Source organism: Ctenopharyngodon idella, chromosome 22, assembly GCF_019924925.1.
Source record: "Ctenopharyngodon idella isolate HZGC_01 chromosome 22, HZGC01, whole genome shotgun sequence".
NCBI lineage: Eukaryota > Metazoa > Chordata > Actinopteri > Cypriniformes > Xenocyprididae > Ctenopharyngodon > Ctenopharyngodon idella.
Genome location: NC_067241.1, coordinates 14,189,297 through 14,211,677, shown reverse-complemented (window position 1 = coordinate 14,211,677; position 22,381 = coordinate 14,189,297). Strand labels below are relative to the sequence as shown.

The 22,381-nt window shown below is 35.7% G+C and overlaps 1 protein-coding gene across 2 annotated transcripts in view; it reads right to left on the bottom strand.

Annotated features, from left to right (window-relative positions):
* Positions 1–22,381, bottom strand: part of LOC127505237 (cadherin-11) — a 75,389-nt gene that overhangs the window by 43,699 nt on the left and 9,309 nt on the right. For both annotated transcript variants that reach the window (XM_051880648.1, XM_051880649.1), the window contains exon 2: positions 14,445–15,478. In XM_051880648.1, coding sequence (XP_051736608.1) covers positions 14,445–15,230 — 786 coding nt within the window. In that variant the 5' untranslated portion in view covers positions 15,231–15,478. The remainder of the gene's footprint in view (positions 1–14,444; positions 15,479–22,381) is intronic.

Below are 22,381 nucleotides of genomic sequence, written 5' to 3'. Positions count from 1 at the left end.
CTTCTCTTCAGTTCACTCCACTCATTTTCTTTAGGGTTCAGGTCAGGGGACTGGGACGTCCATGGCAGAAGCTTCATTTTGTGACCCATTTTTGTGTTTGTTTTGGATCATTGTCCTGATGGAAGATTCAACCACGGCCCATTATAAGATTTCTAGCAGAAGCTAGAAATGGGTTTTGATTTTTATCTGTTGATATTTGCTAGAATCCATGATACCATGTATCTGAACAAGATGTCCAGGACCTCCAGCAAAAAATTAGGCCCACATTAAAGATCCAGCAGTATATTTAACCGTGGGCATGGGGTACTTTTTATCCATGTGTGCACCAAACCCATCTGGTGGGTTTGCTGCCAAAAAGCTCTTTTTTTAGTTTCATCTGACCATAGAAGCTGGTCCCGTTTGAAGTTCCAGTTTTGTCTGACAACTGAATATGCTAGAGTTTGTTTTTGGATGAGCGAAGAGGATTTTTCTTGAAATTCTCCTAAACAACTTGTGGGGATGTAGGTGCTGTTTGGTCATTTTTTTTTTTCTAACCCCAAGACTCAACTAATCTCTGCAATTCTCCAGCTGTGATCCTTGGAGAGTCTTTGGCCACTCAAACTCTACTCCTCACCGCGCATTATGACGATATAGACACACGTCCTCTTCCAGGCAGATTCAAAACATCTTTAGTTGATTGGACCTTCTTAAAGGGATAGTTCACCCAAAAATGACAATTACCCCATGATTTACTCACCCTCAAGCCATCCTAGGTGTATATGACTTTCTTCTTTCAGACGAACACAATCTAAGATATATTACATAATATCCTGGCTCTTCCAAGCTTTATAATGGCAGTAAATAGTGGATGAGATTTTGAAGCCCAAAAAGTGCATCCATCCATCGTAAAAGTCCATCATGGCTCCAGGGGGTTAATAAAGGCCTTCTGAAGTGAAGAGATGCGGTCAAGAAAAATATTCATATTTAAAACTTTAAAATTAAAATAACTAGCTTCCGACAGATGGTTCTTCAGAAAGCTTTTATTAACCCCTGGAGTCATGTGGATATCTTTTATGATGGATGGATGTACTTTTTTGGGCTTCAAAATCTCATCCTCCATTCACTGCCATTATAAAGCTTGGAAGAGCCAGGACATTATTTAATATAACTCCAATTGTATTCGTCTAAAAGAAGAAAGTCATATACACCTAGGATGGCTTGAGGGTGAGTAAATCATGGGGTAGTTTTCATTTTTGGGTGAACTAACCCTTTAATTATTGCCCTAATAGTGGACATGGGGATTTTCAATGCTTTAGCTATTTTCTTACAGCCACTTTCTATTTTGTGAATCTTTTGCTGCACATCAGAACTATATTCTTTGGTTTTATTCACTGTGATGGATGATTGAGGGGATTTGGCCTTTGTGTTTCCTCATATTTATACTCCTGTGGAACAGGAAGTCATGGCTGGACAATTTCATGCCCCTAGTCACCCCAGTGTGCGTTAATATGAAGGAAAAATGTTAATATGAATGGGAATATACTTCAGAGATATTTTACTCATAAGAATTTCTAGGGGTGCCAACATGCATTGGAGAAAAACATTTATTTCATAATGAGATTTCCCCCCACTTTCAATTGTTTTACTTCAATGAAAGTTTAGAACTTTGTGAATTTTTTTAATGAAATATCAAAAGGATAAACAATGCAGATTTATTTTCACAGCCGACTTTGCTCATATTTAAGGGTGCCAATAATTCTGCCGTTGACTAGCTACTACTACTACTAGATGGGAAAGTAGCTTGATATTGGCTACGGTATTTAAAAGCTACAGTACTTTGAAAACAGCTGAACCGTTGTTATGCTATACTGAACAAATGAAGTTAAGTATATAGCACCACTACTTGTATAGTTAGCTGCTCCTCAACGCTGCATGGTAGTGTGCTCTTCCAAACACAGCCCGAGAAACTCGCACCATCCACTGGCTGGTTCAAAATTTGAGAGGCATGAAGGCTTTTGATCATAATAAGAGCTCTGAGGTACGCTGAGTGCTTTTCTTTAGTGCACTCTGAAGCCATTTGTAGTCTGAGAGAGAGAGGATGTATGTGTGACAGTGAGAGGCAGAGGAGGAGTCGCTCTTCTGAAAGAAAGAAAGAGAGAATAACACAGAACAAAGCGTTCAAGTAGATCTCAGAATCAGCTCTAATAGATATTAACACCAGTCAGAGTGGCAAGACCCGGCAGATCTGAGGGCCGTGAGAGAAAACACGTTTATTCTGACATCAGAGAGAGGATGGACATGATCAGCGGGTCTGCAATTACTCAGAGATAGTCGGACAGTGCTACTGAAGAAGAATACACTACTGATTTTGAATGGCCAAAAATGGAGAAAGAGTGTAGGTTGTGTGCCATTCAGAACCGAATTGAGAACACCTCTTAAATTCAATTTTACTTCCTGCATTTGAAGTGAATCTGAATTGAGGAATCAAGCAGGATGCAGAATTGCAATTTGAATTTGAAAGTAAGAAAGCAGAATTATGATAAACTGAAATTCAAATAAATGACTAGTTTTAACTAAAAAAAAAGACAGATGATAGATAGATGCTTGAGGTTTTGCTGTACCATTTTAATTTCAGATATCAATGAGGATATCAGAACATGACGTGATTGATAAATATAAGACTCTGCATAAACACTGTCAATCGTCACCAGTCTTAAAATATGAATCATATAGACTGTCATAAAAGCCTACCTTGGCTTTTACCCAAAATATCATTGGGGTCATATCATACAATCTGACAAGCAAACAGACAGAAAACAATCACACAGTCCTCCGTGTTTTATTCCACAATATTGGACCTTCTGTAATATATTTACAAACCCACTGACAGCAGTCCCAAACCCGACAAACTGACAAATGTTCTCTGAAATTTAGGGAATTCATCCTTGAATTCCTAAGAGCACCAAGCCAAAGACAAATTCGGCCCCGAGTGATGTGAAGTGGGAAAGATTTACACTTCCTGCAGTCAGGGAGACTTCCTGTCCTGAGGGGGTCACATAGGAGGCACGCTTGGTTGATTTTGGGAGGCAATAAAGCAAACATTGCTGTGTGTCAGACAAGGAAAAAAAGAACAGCATCAAAGAGCAGCTTAGAGGAGCCTCTCTCTCTCTCTCTGTGGTGAGCTACATGAAGCCCCGGGCTGAGCAGTCTGCGTTCACGCGTGTGTGAGATCCAGAACACAGCATGACCATGATGTCAAAGCACATTCACTGCCTATTACTCTAACCAGTCAAAACACACACACAAACACAGATGTACACGTATTTAAAGAAAACGTGAAATCAAAATGCACCATATTTACTTCTGTGATTCACATTCTTGGACCGGTGTTACTGTGTAAAACTTATCAAAAATCTCCACCCTACAATTTTTCCCTGCTGAATATCCCGTTTCATTCCAAAACAATATGTCACATTACCGAAGTAAAAAGGATTTGCAAATTAAGCGTATAGTTTCTGACTAGCATTTCCAAATGAAATGCAAAAATAATGACTGTTTTCAAACAGGTAATCTTATCCCAAAGTCAAGTGATTGGTTGAATCATCTCGGATTACACACTTCACATTTAATGCAACACACAATTACAATGTGAAATTTCAAAGCATCAACACAAATAACAGAAACAACAACAAAGATGGCAGTGATAGTGGTTAAAATAAAATTATATTATTAACAATAAATTACAAAGCCCCGCACATGACATGCAGGGAACAATTAAGTAAATCGTGTGCATGATTTAGCAAATCGAGGGAACAAAATAGTAAACTGAAGTAATGAAATAATAAATTGTGCGCACAATTTAGTAAATCGAGGGAACGAAATAGCAAATCGAGGGAACGAAATAGTAATTCGAAGGAACAAAACAGTAAATTGTGCGCACGATTTAGTAAATCGAGGGAAGGAAATAGCAAATCGAGGGAACGAAATAGTAATTCGAAGGAACAAAACAGTAAATTGTGCGCACGATTTAGTAAATCGAGGGAACGAAATAGTAAATCGAAGGCGCAAAATAGTAAATTGTATGCACGATTTAGCAAATCGAGGGAACCAAACAGCAAATCAAAGGAACGAAATAGTAAATCGAAGGAACGAAATAGTAAATTGTATGCATGATTTAGCAAATTGAGGGAACGAAACAGCAAATCGAAGGAACGAAATAGTAAATTGTACGCACAATTTAGCAAATTGAAGGAACGAAACAGCCAATCGAAGGAACAAAATAGTAAATTGTACGCACGATTTAGCAAATCGAGGGAACGAAATAGCAAATCGAGGGAACGAAATAGTAAATCGAAGGCGCAAAATAGTAAATTGTACGCACGATTTAGCAAATTGAGGGAACGAAACAGCAAATCGAAGGAATGAAATAGTAAATCGAAGGAACGAAATAGTAAATCGAAGGAAAATAGCAAATCGAAGGAACGAAACAGTAAATTGTGCGCACGATTTAGCAAATTGAGGGAACGAAACAGCAAATCGAAGGAACAAAATAGTAAATCGAGAGAATGAAATAGCAAATCGAGGGAACAAAATAGTAAATAGAAGGAACGAAATAGTAAATTGTGCGCACGTTTTAGCAAATTGAGGGAACGAAACAGCAAATCAAAGAAACGAAATAGCAAATCGAAGGAACGAAATAGTAAATTGTACGCACAAATTAGCAAATCGAAGGAACGAATTAGTAAATTGTGCGCACGATTTACTTTTTTCTTGCATGTCATGTGCGGGGCTCCATTATAAATTATATATTATTTACAAATAAACTAAAAATACAATACATTAATTATTTTAATTATTGAATGATTAAGTAATAATCACTCAATAATTGAAATATTTAATGTATTTTTTAGTATTTTATTTTTTTCAATATAGCCAAAGCAAAGGTGCCAATGATAATCAAAGTAAAAGATAAATTATTTTAAAATTAACCAATTAATTGTTTAATAATTAAAATAATTTATTCAGTGATTTGTTAATTCTATTTTTATTTCTCTATTAAAGCTAAATCATCAATACAAATAACAGAAACAACAACAGAAAAAATACAATTATTTTACTTTTTATTTTATTATTGCCAAAGCATTTATAAAATAACAAAAACAATGTGCAAAAAAGGTTCCTATGATATTAATTAAAAGTAAAAAATAAAATTACAAATGATTAATGCACAAATGCACACACATGAATTTACACAGTATATACACATATAAACACAAACACTATAAGAACAATTATACACGCAGGGACTGTATCGCTCGGCTCACAGAGTGTGTCGAATCTGACCACATGCTAAGAGGGGCTTCAGCTCTGCTCATGGTCCAGTGATGGGCAGGTTTACCGCCTACATTTAAACTAAGACCCTAAGCTTAACAGACACACACAGCAAAGAGCTGCCAAAAGCTTCCAAAAGTGCCAACCCTGAGTAAACATGCAGAGATAAACCCACCACTGCTAGCTCATGACCGCCAGAACCATCTTTAGCTTTCTCTCGTGCTAAACAGTGACAACTGGACACCCTTAAACCTGCCAATTAATGGCTGGCTGACAGAACGCCCACTGCTTCCTTTGGCTATTCAGAGTTTTAACCTCATACAGTATGTTCGAAATTGCATAATAATATAGTACTCTTATATTTTCAGAATTTATAAAAAAATGACCTACTACATTTGCCAAAATGTGCAGTATACATGTACTAAATCCCATAATGCCATGTGCTCAACTTCACTATTCACATTCAAAATCCAGGTCATAGGTGCGTCCCAAGTCATGTACTTATGCACTATATTCAATGCCGTTTTGTGGTATAAATAGTACGAGTAGTGTGTTCACACTGAATATTCCAAAGAGAAAAAGTGCACTTAAATATCTGGATGATGTCTGGAATGTTGGACACTTCATGCCCTCAACTAGCTTTCCTTACATAGCGCTATCAGTCTCTGATGGTGAATGACAAAATAACCTTATAAAATTCATACATTACACGATTGAGTAGATTTGGGATACAAATATAGCCACCATTCTTCTAGTGCATACTTGCGAAACACACTGCGACTAGTCAAACTAGCAACTGCAATGACCACCAGCCAATGAAAGTGCGAGAAAATGAAAGTGCGCAAGAGAAGGCCAAGACAGTGGGAAGTGTGAGCGAAAAGAAACATCACAAACTGCTGCCCACGTCTCCTCAACCACTGTCTCGTCCATATTTATCAGCTCTCTTAGCCATTTTGTGCAAAAACGATGACAAGCTCTTATGCTATGTTGTTCGTTGACATGTTGTCAGCGGCTAAAGCACTATGACTTTACCACGGCTACAGGGTGTTATTAGGCACAACATGAAGCAACGGCAACAGCAATTTAATGAAAGACACCGAAGTACACTAGAAGTGAAATTTAATGGAATAAACAACTCTTCCACCAAATAATATACTGCATCTAGTCTACTTCCAGTCAGAAGACTGGAGTAATGATGCTGAAAATTCAGCTTTGATCACAGGAATAAATTACATTTTATAATATATTCACATAGAAAACAGTTATTTTAAGTTGTAATAATTAGGGATGTCAATTTACACAAATTCCCATGATCGATCGTTGCTTATAGTCAACAGCTTAAAAACGCCATGCTCCTCACCAAATGAATGAGAAGGGTTTTTAATCTAAATAAAGGGCTAGCAGGATAGTAAAATGAGTTGATGTGATTGATCATTTATTAAATTAATGATTTAATAATCAAATATAACGACTAATACAACGTGTCACCAACGCCGCCTCAGATGCGTGCTTGTCAATGTTATTATATCCTGTTGGACGCACTCTTCCTGGAACAATGTGCTGAAAATGGCAAATAAACCCAATGAATTCACAACGATTTATTGAAATGGTGTTCTCATTAATGTTATGTAATATGACAGTCCCAATCATAGTTATTATTAGTTTGAGCTGCATGCGCTGAAGATGATCACCAGCACGCTTTACTACAGCGTTAATTCTTAACCAATTGCATCCTATATGAGATAAATCACAAAATAAACAATATTAAAACTTACATTTGCACAAAGCAAAAGGCTGCGAATGCACACACAGTCTAGTCATGATGAAGGTGTAAAATGGTCCCAAACATAACTTTCCTTGTGTCTGCTTTACATGTTTCGCGGTTGAGCAGCACACACGCGCATGAACCTGCTTAAACGATGATCGATAAGTTTTATCGATTAAATGTATTATCGACAATTAATCAATCATTGATTAATCGTTAACATCCCTAGTAATAATATTTCACAATATTACTTCTTTTTACAGTATTTTTGATAAAATAAATGCAGCCTTTGTGAGATTTTTAAAAATCCTACTGACCCCAAACTTTTGAATGGTAGCGTACATATCAACCAGTTGCGTGAGTTTGGTGCTATAATTTTTTTCCAATCAATGCAAACGATGCAGAAAATAACACAAAGAGGCCACTTAGGTCCATTTTTATTAGTGGCAGTATTCTCCAAGTGTAGAGATGCCGATTAGAAGTGCCTATTCAGTATTTTATTTTCCCAAGGACCTCAAGGTCTGTATGTATTATTGAGAAGTCGAGTGTGCACATTTGTGCGTGAGTGTGTTTAGGTATTTATGTGAAGTGTGCGTTTTGCCTCATTTGAACCCATTAGTGGAAGAATCACATGTAGGAGAGAAGTGCATGTGGTGTTTCTGAAAGAACAAATGTGGACACTGGAGAATCAAAAAGAGGAAAAAATGGATAGATCAAGGAGAAGAAAAGTGTACAATGAAAGAAAAGGAGAAGCAGGGAGGGGCTTTTCCTGCTGGGAAACTCATCAGAGATCATTTCCCAAATTTCATTCTTTTTTTACCATCTCTTTTTTTGTCTCTACATTTGTTTTGTTTTTTTTACGGATTGGATTCATTTAATTCCCACAGTGAAACATTTCAGTGTACAGATGACTGCAGTAGAGCAATTAAAGCACAAATCTGAGAGCGGATGATTAGGAGATTTATATAACAGATTTGAGAGGAGGTGAAAAAACAGAGAAAATGGGATGCGGAAATACAGATTGAGGATAAAGATGGTGTCTCAAATCACATACTTCTGCTATACTACAGATTCTCAACAATTCTGCCCTACAAACTGAGGAAAAATGGCTTCATTTTATTTGATTGTGCAGCATTAATTTAACTAAAAAAAAACAAACAAACATTCAAATTCCAATATTTGTAAAGCAGATGCACACCAGATACGGCAGGCAGATGACTTACAGACATACACATTAAAATTCAAAATCATTGTTTTAGAAATATAAGCTTTTTTTTCAGTAACATTTTTTTTGTGTGGTTTGGTACGTGAAGACTAGGCTACATTTTGTAGTATTCAGAAATCAGCAAACATTTGCATAATAAACATCACACTTTGTCATCTTTTGCACAGATGCATCTTTTTATCCTTACAAACTCATTATCAACACTTTGTTCATTTTTGATGAAGTGCAAAAACATTTGTTCTGTCTTGTGTAGACATATTTCTTATTTAAACAGGAAGTTGGAGTGGGGCATATCAAAAAGCTTGTCCTTTTTATCCAAAATAGCAAAAAAGCCATGGGAAAACATAATTCGCTACTACTGCAAGTGGTAGAGAGCATTTCTAGAAGGCATTTTATTGGACATAAATGTGTTATACAAGTTTACAGATTAGCCTCAAAGCTAACAGACATAGACTAAGTAGTACGTTTACATGACATTAATGTACTAAAAACTAAGACGTTTTTCTTTGCGTTAAGTTACGCATACAGAAGACAGTGTTGTCAAAACGATCCCTGTTCACATGGATCCGCAAAAACAACTAAAAACACTGTATTATGCTGCCAGGCCAGTAGTTGGAGATGCCACTTTGTAAAGAAACACTACGTGCCTGTGTGCATACGCATTCTTCTACAGAGCAGTGAATACAAACATTAAATCTACATTTTGCTGGAGAAGCGTTCATAAACTCAATATCTTCAGCAGCACAAACACAGTCCTGTGGTCCGCCATTGTTATTTTGGTTGTCAAGTACTTGCACTGCCTATAGACTGAACATGTAACACGCATACGCATGACATCACCGTTTTTACAAATTCACGTTTTTGTACTTTACAAGGAGACGATAACTATGGAAGCTTGTTTCCGCCACTGAATAAAAAATAAAAAAGGTATAATTGTGACATTTTATCTCGCAATTCCGATTTTTTTCTCAGAATTGCATGATATAAAGTCAGAATTGCGAGATATAAGGTCGCAATTGCGAGATATAAAGTCAGAATTGTGAGATATAATATCAGAATTGTGAGATATAAAGTCAGAACTGCGAGATATAAAGTCAGAATTGCGAGTTATAAAGTCAGAATTGCGAGATAAAAAGTCAGAATTGCGAGATATAAAGTCAGAATTGCATGATATAAAGTCGCAATTAGCCTTTTCACACTTCCGGGTTTTTGGCTTCTGGAATGGCCCACGCCGGGTAAAAGTTTTTCCGATAACAGTGATAGATAGCAGAGCCTAAGAACCAGTTCGGGAATCTTAAAATCTTTAAATTGGTTATATTCTCCGTGTCTGTTTGGCGCTGCTGTGCATTATCGCGCTCCATGTGCTGTAAAGAGTATGTGCCTGCATCTCAATAGTAGGCTATGTGACATTAGTAATATTCAATACTATTTAGGGTGGATAGTATGCACATTGGGATGCAGGGAGTGTTTTTTGCAACGTGCTGGGGAAATGATCGGCTGGCAGCTCCCTTAACACACAGACCTGATCCTCTGATTCATAATGAGAAGCAGGACCGCTTGCACCCTGGATGTTTCTGGATATATATAAACACTTCTATGCAATTTGGGTCATTTTATAAAAATATTTCAGACAGTTTATGTTTGCAAAAAAAAAAAAAAAAAAAATGTTTAGAGCATGTAATTTCAGTTTAGTAATTATGCATTTATTAGTCATTTACTGTTTATTTATTTATAACTATTTCAATCTATTTTACCAGATGCCACAGCCAAGCAAAGTAAAAACAGCTGGCCATAGGCAGCGTGTTCATTCTGACCCTGCAGCAAGAATGGAGTTACACTTTGCTAGAAGAAGAGTGAAATGTTATTACAATTTAAAATAACTGTTTTCTATGTGAATATATAATAAACTGAAATTTATTCCTGTGATCAAAGCTGAATTTTCAGCATCATTACTCCAGTCTTCAGTGTCACATGATCCTTCAGAAATCATTCCAATATGCTGATATGCTGCTTAAGAAACATTTCTGATTATTATCAATGTTCATATTTTTGTGGAAACTGTGATATATATTTTATTTTTAGGATTCTTTGATGAATAGAAAGTTCAAAAGAACAGCATTTATTTGAAATAGAATATTTTGTAAAATTATAAATGTCTTGTACTGTCACTTTTGATCAATTTAGGCCTGATGTGACCTTGATGAATTAAAGTATTAATTAATTTTAACCTAAATGAAAGTCAACTTAAATGAAATGGTCCACTTATGTTTGCAATGTGATTCTTTTAATATATAAAAAAAAATGTTTATAAAATTGTGTTCATGAAAATTCTGTGAAATTTTAATAAAATCTGGTTTAAATCTATATTTTTTATAAAACTGATTGTTTATTAATCTCTTTAAATAGATTTTTAATGATATTTAAGGTCTTTGTGTCATTTAGAGCGACCACACATCATGTGGTGCGACCAATAATAGCATTAACTGTATTAAATTAAAAATAAAATATCTAATTTCTGTGGCTGAAATATGAATTACTGATATAGTATGCTTAAGTGAATGGTATTTTTAAAACACTTTAATCAGTTTTATGCAATTTACAGGAAAAATAAATCTGTTAACTACATTAAGAAGGCAACTCTGAAGTTATAGAACAAAAATATAAGGTCATTCTTTACTGAATCTCAAAAGAACTGCAAATACTTTGTTTCTAAACACTTTAGTTACTGAGAACTAAAGAAAAAAAAAGTTAAGCATGTTAAGGAAATGAATTAATTTTTTAAGATAAATCATGGTTGCACCACATGACATTTTTTAAGGCTATGGCCAATTCATCTAGATAAAAACACACTAAAATCACTTAATTTAAAATTTTAATATGAATTTATGTGTACACAACATTCTTAATGTTTGAAAAATTGCAATGGATATTTGTATTTTAAAATTGGCCTGTCGAAAATCCTTATATGTCATTGACCCATATATTTTCAAAACGTATTAAACTCACGACAATATTATGTATCTCTCACGACTTTATATCCCGCATTGAAGCATATATTGGAAGTTTAATTTTTTTAATGAATAAATTATATAAATAATGTTCATTGTATGATGATACGAGCAAGGGAATTATTGAATGAGTAGCTGCGTAGCCTATACTGTATGACAGCTGGTGAAATAAAACCGCTCTCCGGTAAATTCGAGCAACGGTCTGAGCAACTGGCTGTATAAGCTACAAACAAGTAGAAAATAATTTCTTTGTAATTTATACAAAAACAACTTGGAAAACAGACAAAACAGAAAAGGTAGGAAGCGATATTTGAGAATAGAGCATATTAATCTAATAGCCGCAGACCCATAGCGGAACTAAATTTACCCCGCGTCACGTGATTTCCGATTCTTGTGAAAAAGGCTAAATGCGAGTTATAAAGTCAGAATTGCGAGTTATAAAGTCAGAATTGCGAGATATAAAGTCGCAATTGCAGTGTTTATTTTTTATTTAGTGGCGGAAACAAGCTTCAATAGATAATGTTATCATTTTCAAAAACTTGCACTTTGAAATCACGTTTTCAAAAGTTGCCATGTTCAGATCTCCCAAAACGCTGTTGTCGTGTAGCCTAAATGAATGACCAAAACCATAAAACGTTTTTTGTTTTTAGTTGAAAACAGTGCCGTGCAAACGACAAAAGCCCCTAAAAGCCACAAAAAACTCTCTTTTTGATTGCATGACATCGAACACAGTCTAAATGTCATGTTAAACAACCCACTGATTCAATTGCTTTTACTACAAATCAAATAGAAAAGTTCCTAGTTCATACATCAAAACCTGTGCTTGTGTTTGGCTTTGTTACGACTCATAGCAGTGGAACGGTCAAGTTCAGCTCTGTCTCTGAGACAGCTGCCCTCCATTCAGCCATAACTGATTCACAATGCAGTTCTCTGGATCGTACACAGGTAAACGGTGCATCGTGATGAACAACAACAGTGACAACAGCATGTCCTGGCCCATCGGATAAACATTTACTGGGATACAGTGTCAGCACAGTGACAGGCAGAGAAACGGATGCAACATTTATGAGGTGCGCTCTCTTGATCTCGTGTTGGTTTAGCGCCAGACTCTTTAAAGCCTTGTGTTCTGTATAAGCAGCTGGCAAACTTACTCAGTGTGAATCGCAGATAATGTGACCTATCCAGTGCAGCTCATTACTGCAGAGCGCGTGCGAGCATCTGTGTTTTGTAGTGCATGCCTGTGTCTGTGCATGTGTTACTAAATGTGACCACCGAGCATGTAATTGTGTTTTGTATTTTTTTTTTCTGGTGACATCTAATAATTACTGTCCAAATCCCACGTTTAACAAACTCTGAGGTAATGCAATAGCCTTGATTTATTTATAAAAGAACCTTCCAAATCGACCTGCTCAGCGACAAGGATAGTGTGGGCATTAAAACGTCTTAAAAAAACTCAACAGAACCTTGAAGGGATAAAAATTTTGTCATTATTTACTTACCTTGAAGTCATTCCAAACCTATATGCATTTTGGTCACAATTTTCTTTGAAAACATTGACTTTCACTGTATGGACAATTAATTTTTTCAAAATATCTTTTGTGTTCCATAGAAGAAAGAAAGGATTAGAACAACATGAGGATGTCCAGAAATTACTATCCCTTTAAAGTCCACACAGAAACATTGTGAACGGTTCATGCATGTTATTCCAAAGATAAAATATGCATTTGCAATTCTTCCTATTACTGTTTCTACCTAAACCTTTTCTGAAAAGACTTTTCTCTTTGGCTTGTCACCAAGTAGGGCTGGGCGGTATATCGAGTTTGTACGATATATCGTCGTATTTTTTTTACATACGATATGGAATGAGGCAATACCATCAATACAACCGAGCACATCTGAAAAATAGCAGAGGAAGCAGAGTGCTGCTGCAAGGAAAATGCATAAGACAGTTTGTCTTAAACATGCTAAATATTTAGGGCTTTAAAATAACTCATAAGATATAGTTAGTTTAAAGTGGCTTACCTCATCAGATGCTCAGACAGATGCATGTGCTAACAGATACTTGCGCTATTTAATGCTAATGTGTTTTTGGTATTTCCCTCAGTGCATAACATTTCACAGGTATATTCTCCATCTGTAAATTATAGAAGGTTGTGCAAATATTTTCATTTCGCTGTCAGGAGTGGACGAGCCTTACGCAAGCGAGTTAATTTCCGCTAAACTTCACACTTCAGTGAACGAGCGCCGGCGCCATAATTCTGACTATGCGCCAAAGAATATGCGCCGCCATCTTTATTATATTGTTTTTGAACTTCCGTTTTTGCGGTATCTCTGTACATTTCTATGGCATCGAATAATTAGCTGGTGAAGTGGATTTACTTGTTGTAGAGTTAATGAAAGTTATCGTGAGCACTGTAATGTTTAAAGCAGATGTCTTAACAAATGTCAGTAGACCGGGAAAATTTTAAAACGAGCAGTTCATTCATAAATACGCAAGATCGCTGTGGAAATACAAACCGGAAGTCAAAAGACTGAAAAGGGGCGGGGCTGCATAAGGTCTATACATTTTGCTAAAATATTTGTTGTTGAATAATAAATATGCCATTTGAAGAATTTTAAACCTAAATAAGTAAGTGTATTTTTGTGATAGCAGTAACTGTAAAGTGACTGTTGTAACGCTGAAATCAAAATAGTTCAGTGAATTTAATTTCTGCTTTAAAAAGCATTATTTTTATATATAGATTGTAATGTTACAATGTTAGAATGTAATGTGATTTGACCCTTTTTTGCACATACTGTAGGCTACATGGTTACATTCAATATATTTGTTTTCATAGCCTTTAATATGAACATTGTTTGTACAACACTGTGCAGGATGTGAAATAATATATATATTTTTATAAATCCAAATAGAAAAATGTAGCAAATACCATATATACATATACCATATATCACCATTCAGCCAAAAAATACCAAAATATGATTTTTTGGCCATATTGCCGAGCCCATGTTTCACTCAATACATTGCATTGAAGAAGTAAAATGAGTTGCAAACATCGTTTCATCAAATGAAGTTGGTCATCATTTTAAATTAGCATGCAAGCATAACAATCGCTTATACAAATGTTCACCTTACCCGTCCAATCAGCACCGGTTCTGGTCCACTATATTCCTCTATCACAAAAAACTGGTTCCATATCCAGCTTCTCCGGCTGCGGGATTGTGAGGGCATCTCATCCAGATTTGGTCGAGTAAAGGTCCTGTGGAAATCGCCACTGCTCTCTGCATCTTGGCTGCCAATCATTATAGTTTGCACTTCCTGTCCGCTGTTTTTTAACCCAGACAGAGGCTTTAGCAGGATCACGCTGGAGTCTGATAGGCCGTCCAGTGTAGATCTGTCAGGTCCCTTTTCACCATGTTCAGTTTCAGTTACCTCTACTACAGGAGTTAGTTCAGTGGGAATGAAATCATCTTGAGATATTCTAGATATTTTGGAGTTCTGGCTAAGAGGTGATGCTGTTGTCTTTGTGATTTCTGGTATATCTTTGGATTTGGGATGAAAATTCTTCATAATATGTGGAGTAGAATCTGTGTTCACACTTGCACCAGACAACAGAACTGGAGTCAGTGTGATTTCAAATCCAGTTTTTTCAATCTGCACGTGATCTTCTTTGTTGCTTTTTGGCGAAATCATCAAATTATCGTCATTTTTATCTGTTAATCTCAAGCTTGGTGTTCCTGCAGTGTTGGCAAATGGCATCTCACTTTGCCCTTCCTCCATGTCTAGACGCTGTACCTGACTGTCTTTCCTTGCAGTTTGCAAACGGTCCTCACGTTTCCATCTTCTCAGACGAGCACTACTTCCCCCGAGCTCTAAGCACATGCACAGGAAGAGCGATGCTGCCCAGATACGGCCACTCATCGTGCCTCACTTCGTTATTAGTCACAATGTTTGCCACAGGGGGAAAGAACAATAAGATCGACCTTCACTCACGCTCTGTCTCGCTGAGTGGATGGCTGCTCCATTCATCTCCTCTTCTTAATTCCTTATTCTTCATGAGGCTCAGTGGTCATTTAGCATCTTATCCGCTTTTGAGGATTACATTTCTCTCTTTGGGTCAGGTTAAACACAGAGGGTGATTCCCATGGTTTGGGTTTGATTGGGCAAACCTGTTCAAAGAGATAAGGGGATGAGAATCAGTGCTGATCATGAGTAAAGGTAATTGGGATTTGCTGTTGGGATTACCGGAAAACTAGCACAGTTTCAATTAGGTAACAGTTTGGGTCTCTACAGAGAATCATGCACTCTAAAAAATGCTGGGTTCAAAACAACCCAAGTTGGGTTGAAAATGGACAAACCCAGCGGTTGGGTTAAATGTTTGCCCAACGTGCTGGGAAGTGTTGTTTAACCCAACTACTGTTTCAGAATTACTATATGACTGGCTTAAAATGAATGTAAAATAGGTTGGAAATTAAAAATCAGAAACATAATTACTAGAGGCAACAATAATAACCAAAAGGTGAATATTTATTAATAAGCAATTTAATAAATGGTTATTCATTTAACTTATTAATAAATGTTAATTTCCAACATACTTTGGGTTCATTTTAAGCAAACAATACAGTAATTTTTAAACAATAGTTGGGTTAAATAAAACTACCCAGCAGATTGGGCAAACATTTAACCCAATTGCTGGGTTTGTCCATTTTCAACCCAACTTGGGTTGTTTTTAACACAGCATTTTTAGAGTGGGTACAGAAACATGCATGACTAGCCAAGGTTCATAAAACTTTCAATCACTTAAAATCTGGGACTGCTCCAAAGAAGTCCTCCATAATAAATACAGAAGCTTAGCGGTTAGTTTGCATTACTTCTCCAAAATGAAGTAGTTGAGGATTTCAAAGTCTTTTAGACTGAAAATGTGACTGAAAATGTGATTCAGCATTTGTCATTATTTATACTTTTGTGACATCCATATCCAATACTTGATTTAAGGATATGCCTGATGTTAAAAGAAAAAGGACAAAAGCAGACAGCTTTTCCAGTCTAAACATGTTCAAAATAAATTACAATCATGCATCTTTTCTGCAACATCTTTTAACGGCTTTAGAAGCAAAAACCAATATTGCAATATTCTTTAAACTGCTCTTGGCCATCTCACGAAGTTTATGCTTGTGAAATGTAATTACTGGCTTGAATTTTAGGTGGCTAAGCACTTTGAAACAGTCAATCACTTGGGTCTTGAAAACGTGTTGATTTGCGTGATTGAGCATTTTACAGGGCAGTTTCTAACTGTAGGGACGAGGTTATTGCCATCCATATTAACAGGCTACAGCTCAACCATTTCTAATTCTGGCACCAAACCATATCCTCATTCACTTTTATGCGGCACATTTTTAGAGGCTCCAAACTTCACTACAGCTCGACCATTTCAACAAGCAATACCGACCCTATCTTTAAACAAGTCTATTTGTCACTAACTGTCCTTTTAAAATATCAAAGCATAAAACTGACTCAAATATAGTAATCCAGCTGTACAACAGCTGTCCTTGACTACAACTGAATATGCTAGCTTTACCACCCTTGTGAAAAAGAAGTACACTTTAGCACACTTATTACAGAAAAAATTACTTTAAAGAATATTCTTAAAGGCACAATATGTAATTTTTCGCCACTAGAGGTCGCTTATTCAATACAAAGGCATAGCTTGATAATGGCTTGATTTTGTGGAATCATGGGAGGTGTTGTCTTCACATCTACAGCCGGTGGAAAAGAATCCAACGGGACTCGGGCAGAAATCATATTCATGGATGAGTTAATGTATTAAAGATTTATTACCATTACTGTAGCATGAAGCAGGGTGTGTCTGAAAACCATCGGAGCGGAACGAGGCCGCCTGGAGCAATTTCTATTATCTATAAATATGGTTAGCATTTATGGTAAACTAAAATATATTTTAAAAGAAATTCTACTGAAACTTGTATGTCATGTATTTAAATATATGTAAATAGACATTTGTAATGATGGAGTTGCAGTTTATAGATGTAACATCGAATAACACACTACAGTTAAAATTATGATCAAGCACTTTACATGTGCTTTATTTAATTATTTAAAATGTACTTTAAAGTAAAACTTTTAATTTTACATTACAAAGTTCACCTTTTAAAGTGCGCATGAGTGTGTTAAGAAACAGTCATGAAATTGTACTCTTTTTAAGTAAACTTAACTGGCCTTATATTTTATTAATATTATATTATCTGCAAGTATTTTTTAAATATACTTTTAAGATTTGAAATACACTACAGGTGCACATTAAAGGATTAGCTCACTTCAGAATTAAAATTTCCTGATAATTTTCTCACCCCCATGTCATCCAAGATGTTTATGTCTTTCTTTCTTCAGTCGAAAAGAAATTAAGGTTTTTAAGGAAAACATTCCAGGATTTTTCTCCATATAGTGGACTTCACTGAAGGTTCAACGGGTTGAAGGTCCAAATTGCAGTTTCAGTGCAGCTTCAAAGAGCTCTACACAGTCCCAGATGAGGAATAAGGGTCTTATCTAGTGAAACGATCAGTCATTTTCTAAAAAAATTAAAATGTATATACTTTTTTAACCACAAATGCTCGTCTTGCACTGCTCTGCGTTGCGCCACGCATTACATAATCACGTTGGAAAGGTCACGTGTGACGTAGGCTGAAGTACCGCAGTAGGGCGAAAAACTCCATCTCATTTTCTTCTCCAACTTCAGAATCGTCAGACATCGTTGTTTTACCTTTTTTTGTAAAGGGTGCTTGACTTAGTCTTCGCATGTTCGCTTTATAAACACTTGCTCGGTACTTCCGTCTACGTCACACGTGACCTTTCCAACGTGATTATGTAATGCGTGGCGCATCGCAGTGCAAGATTTGTGGTTAAATAGTATATATATTTAATTTTTTTTTAGAAAATGACCAATCGTTTCGCTATTCCTCGTCTGGGATCGTGTAGAGCTCTTTGAAGCTGCACTGAAACTGCAATTTGGACCTTCAACCCGTTGAACCCCAGTGAAGTCCACTATATGGAGAAAAATCCTGAAATGTTTTCCTCAGAAACCTTAATTTTGACATCCATATCTAGATTATTTGACCATATTCTGGCTTTACTGCATCTAAAGTGTTTTACTTGTGAAATTTTTCTCTTTCTCTAAAATCTTGTTGCTGTCTAAACATTCAGACAGATTTCTCTGAACAGATTAAGAGCAGGAGAAAAACAGCCATGTCCTGAACCAGCCAACCGTGTAGCTCTCCTCACACATTTACACATCCGACTCGGGTTTCCTGCGAGACAGACGATAACAGCACATTTTCAGCACATGTAATCTTATGGCCATAGCGCTGGAGCTAAATTTAAGAGCTGTTATTTTGCCCTTTTCCCTGGTTGTCTAATGAGTCTGGCTAAATCCATCTTCAAATGCCTTGCTTAAAGTACTTAGCGTTTCTCAAAAAAACAATACGGTCATGTTGAACTCGGCGCATCTCTCAAGAGACCACTGTGGTGTAAGTAATCTCTGATCAATGATTCAGACGGAAACCTCAAATGTCAGCTTTCACAATCCGGTCTGGCTCTGAGCTCTGGCTAGTTTGAGAGCTGAGACTCAGGCTACATCCAAACTTTCAATTATCAGAGTTGTGTGACTCGTGAACCTTGATGTTTGTACAGAAGTGACATTTTGTAATTGTATTTCTTTACAACTGGGAGCTACTCATAGAAAAGTCAAGACAGGAAACATACTGAAAGAAAAAATGTGAGTGGTGCTTGTCTGTGCAAAATTTTATTGCTGATTTGCTGCTCAAGAAACATTTGTTTTATTATTATTATCAATGTTGAAAGCAGCTGTGCTGCTTCATATTTTTGTGGAACCAGTGATATTGTTTTCTGAATTCTTCGATTAATATAAAGTTTCAAAAAGGCATTTATTTAAAATAGAAATATTTTGTAACATTATAAATGCCTTTACTGTCACTTTTGATCAATTTAATGTGTCCTTGCTGAATGAAAGTATTAATTCATTTTTTTTTTTAAATCTTACCCCAAACTTTTGAATGTATGTATCACAGTTTCCACAAAAATATTAAGCAGCAAAAATTACATACTACGTAAAAAAAAATGTATATTGTGGCCAAGAATTAACAATTCATTCCCACGACTAATTCGTCAGCAAGTAATTTGAAGTTTATAGAAGTTTTAAAGCTTAAAGTTTGAAGGTTTTGAAGGTAATACAGTCTATCAAAAAACAGATAGCTAGACACATTAGCACATTGCTAGTATGTTTCTAACATGAATTAGCACATTGCTAGCATGTTGCTAACATGATTAAACACATTGATATCATGTTTTAGCATTTTGCTGGCTTGATTTAACACATTGTTAGCATGTTTCTAACAAGAATTAGCACATTGTGAGCATGTTGCTAGCATTATTTAGCATGTTGCTAGCATGTTTCTAGCATGAATTAACATGTAAATTTTTAGCACATTGCTAGCATTTTTCTAACATGAATTAGCACATTGTTAGCATGTTTTAACATGTTGCTAACGTTATGTAGCGTATTGCAAGCTATTTCTAACATGATTTAACACATTGCTAACATGTTTCTACCATGATTTAGCATATTGTTAGCATGTTTAACATGTTGCTACTTGCTACCATGATTTACCATGATAGATAGATAGATAGATAAATAGGGTGTTTTAACATGTTAACATGTTTTAACACATTGTTAGAATGATTTAACACATTGCTAGCCTGTTTTGTCCTTTTTTGCATGTTTTAACATTAATTAGCAAATTGCTAACATGTTTTAACATGTTGCTAGCATGGTTTAATGCTGGTAGCATGTTTTAGCATGTTGCTAGCATGATTTAACTTTGCTAGCATGCTTCTAGCATTAATTAGCACATTGCTAACATTTTTAGCATGTAGTATGATTTAGCATGATAGATAGATAGATAAATAGATAGATATTCCAATCTTTTGACCATATATAGTAATATTTTTGCAAAAGAAGTCTCTTGCACAGTTAGGGGTTTGTTCAAATGACTAACCCTAAGTAATAATAATAGTGATTATAATAGTGATTCTACATTTTAGAGTTTCTAAAACAAGTCTAACTTTTGGACAGTCATGTCTGAAGCGCAACCCAAAACTTTAATACAGAGCCTTAGATTCTTCTCAGGAAGAATATAAAGACAGAACCTAGTGCAGGACAAGCACATTAGACCTTGACTAAGATTGGTTTTCGATCGCAGTGAATTGCCATTTAGCTGAAACTCTGCAATGTCCGAGATGAGAAAACCTTTTGCACCAAGCCGCAGCATTCCCACATGAGTCCATGACACCCCTGCAAAGTACATTCACTTTAATTTATTCTGAAGTGCTCCCATTCCCAGACTGAATAAAACACATGCAATATTTACAGTACAAATCCCCATGACAGTCTTTCTTGCCCTGGGTCTTTGTTCACATCGTAAGAGCTTGTACCATCGGCCATGAAACGCATCATTAATAGAAAGCAATAAAGTTGCTGTACGGACCGCCGCCTCCCCGGCTGTGGATCAATATTGCTTCCACACATCAGCGGCGGTGACAGAAACTGTATCGCGGGAGAAAATAATAGAGACAGGTGGAAGTGGGTGGGCTGAACATGGCTGTAATGGAACGCCAAGGCTAAACATATTCAACTGAATCCAATTAATCAGCAGCGTTTGATGGACGTGACAGTAAACAAACAAATCAGAACAAACTGATCTGTGTGTGTGTGTGTGTGTTTTTCCCTGTCACTGTGCGTCCAGTTAATGCCGAGAAATGAGGGATGTCTGCTTCATTACATCTGATGCAGTTTATCATATTCCAGCTCTACTAAATCAAGCATTTTACACCAATTTAGCTCTAATACATCAAGGATTTTTACCATATTTTGGCTTTAATATACTGTACGTCAAGAATTTTTCCAGGCATGTTGCATTTTAAGCATCTTACCATATGTCAGCTTTGCTATACTACCGTATTTTAACATATTTCAGCTTTACCACATATGAAGTATTTTACTATATTTCGGCTTTACTATATCTTTACTCCAGCTTTAACACATCTCATGTATTTTAATATATTTTGGTTTTACATCTCAAGTATTTTACTACATCATATTTCAGATTTATTACATCAATCATTTTTCCATATTCCAGTTTTACCACATCTCTAGTATTTTAATATATTTCGGCTTTACTACATCTCAAGTGTTTTACCATATTCCAGCTTTGACACATTTCATGTATTTTAATATCGTTTTTAATCTTTGGTTTTACATCTCAAATATTTTACCATATTCCAGTTTTATCACACATTAAGTATTTTACCATTTTCAAGCTTTACATGTTAGGTATTTTACTATATTTCGGATTTATTACATCAAACAATTGACCATATTCCAGTTTTACCACATCTTAAGTATTTTTTAAGTATTAAGTATTTTTTACCACATCTTAAGTACTTCATTACATCAAGTATTTTACCGCATTCAAGTATAACTTTAAACATTTTAAAATACTTTGGCTTTTCTATATTTTAAGTATTTTACCATATTCCAGATTTACCACATCTCACGTATTTTACCACTTTCTAGCTTTACCACATCTCAAGCACTTTACCACATTACAACTTTAATACATCTCAAACATTTAACAATAACTGAAGTATTTCACCATATTTACACTTTACTATATCTCATATATTTTATTATATCCTGGCTTGATCACATCAAGTATTTTACCACATTTCTGCTTTATACATTTCAAGTATTTAACCGTATTCAATCTTTACTGCATTTCAAATATTTCTTAATATTCAAGCTTTACTACAACAAAAGATTTTAGCAATATTCCAGTTGTACTACAGCTATAGTATTTTTTTTTTTTTTTTTTTTTTTTTTTACAAAGCCTTACTTGCGTTACTGAGAGGAATTAATCAACAGCCTCTGATGGAAGTGACAGAACAAATGAATAAAGCTTGTGACAAACTATGTTTTTCCCTGT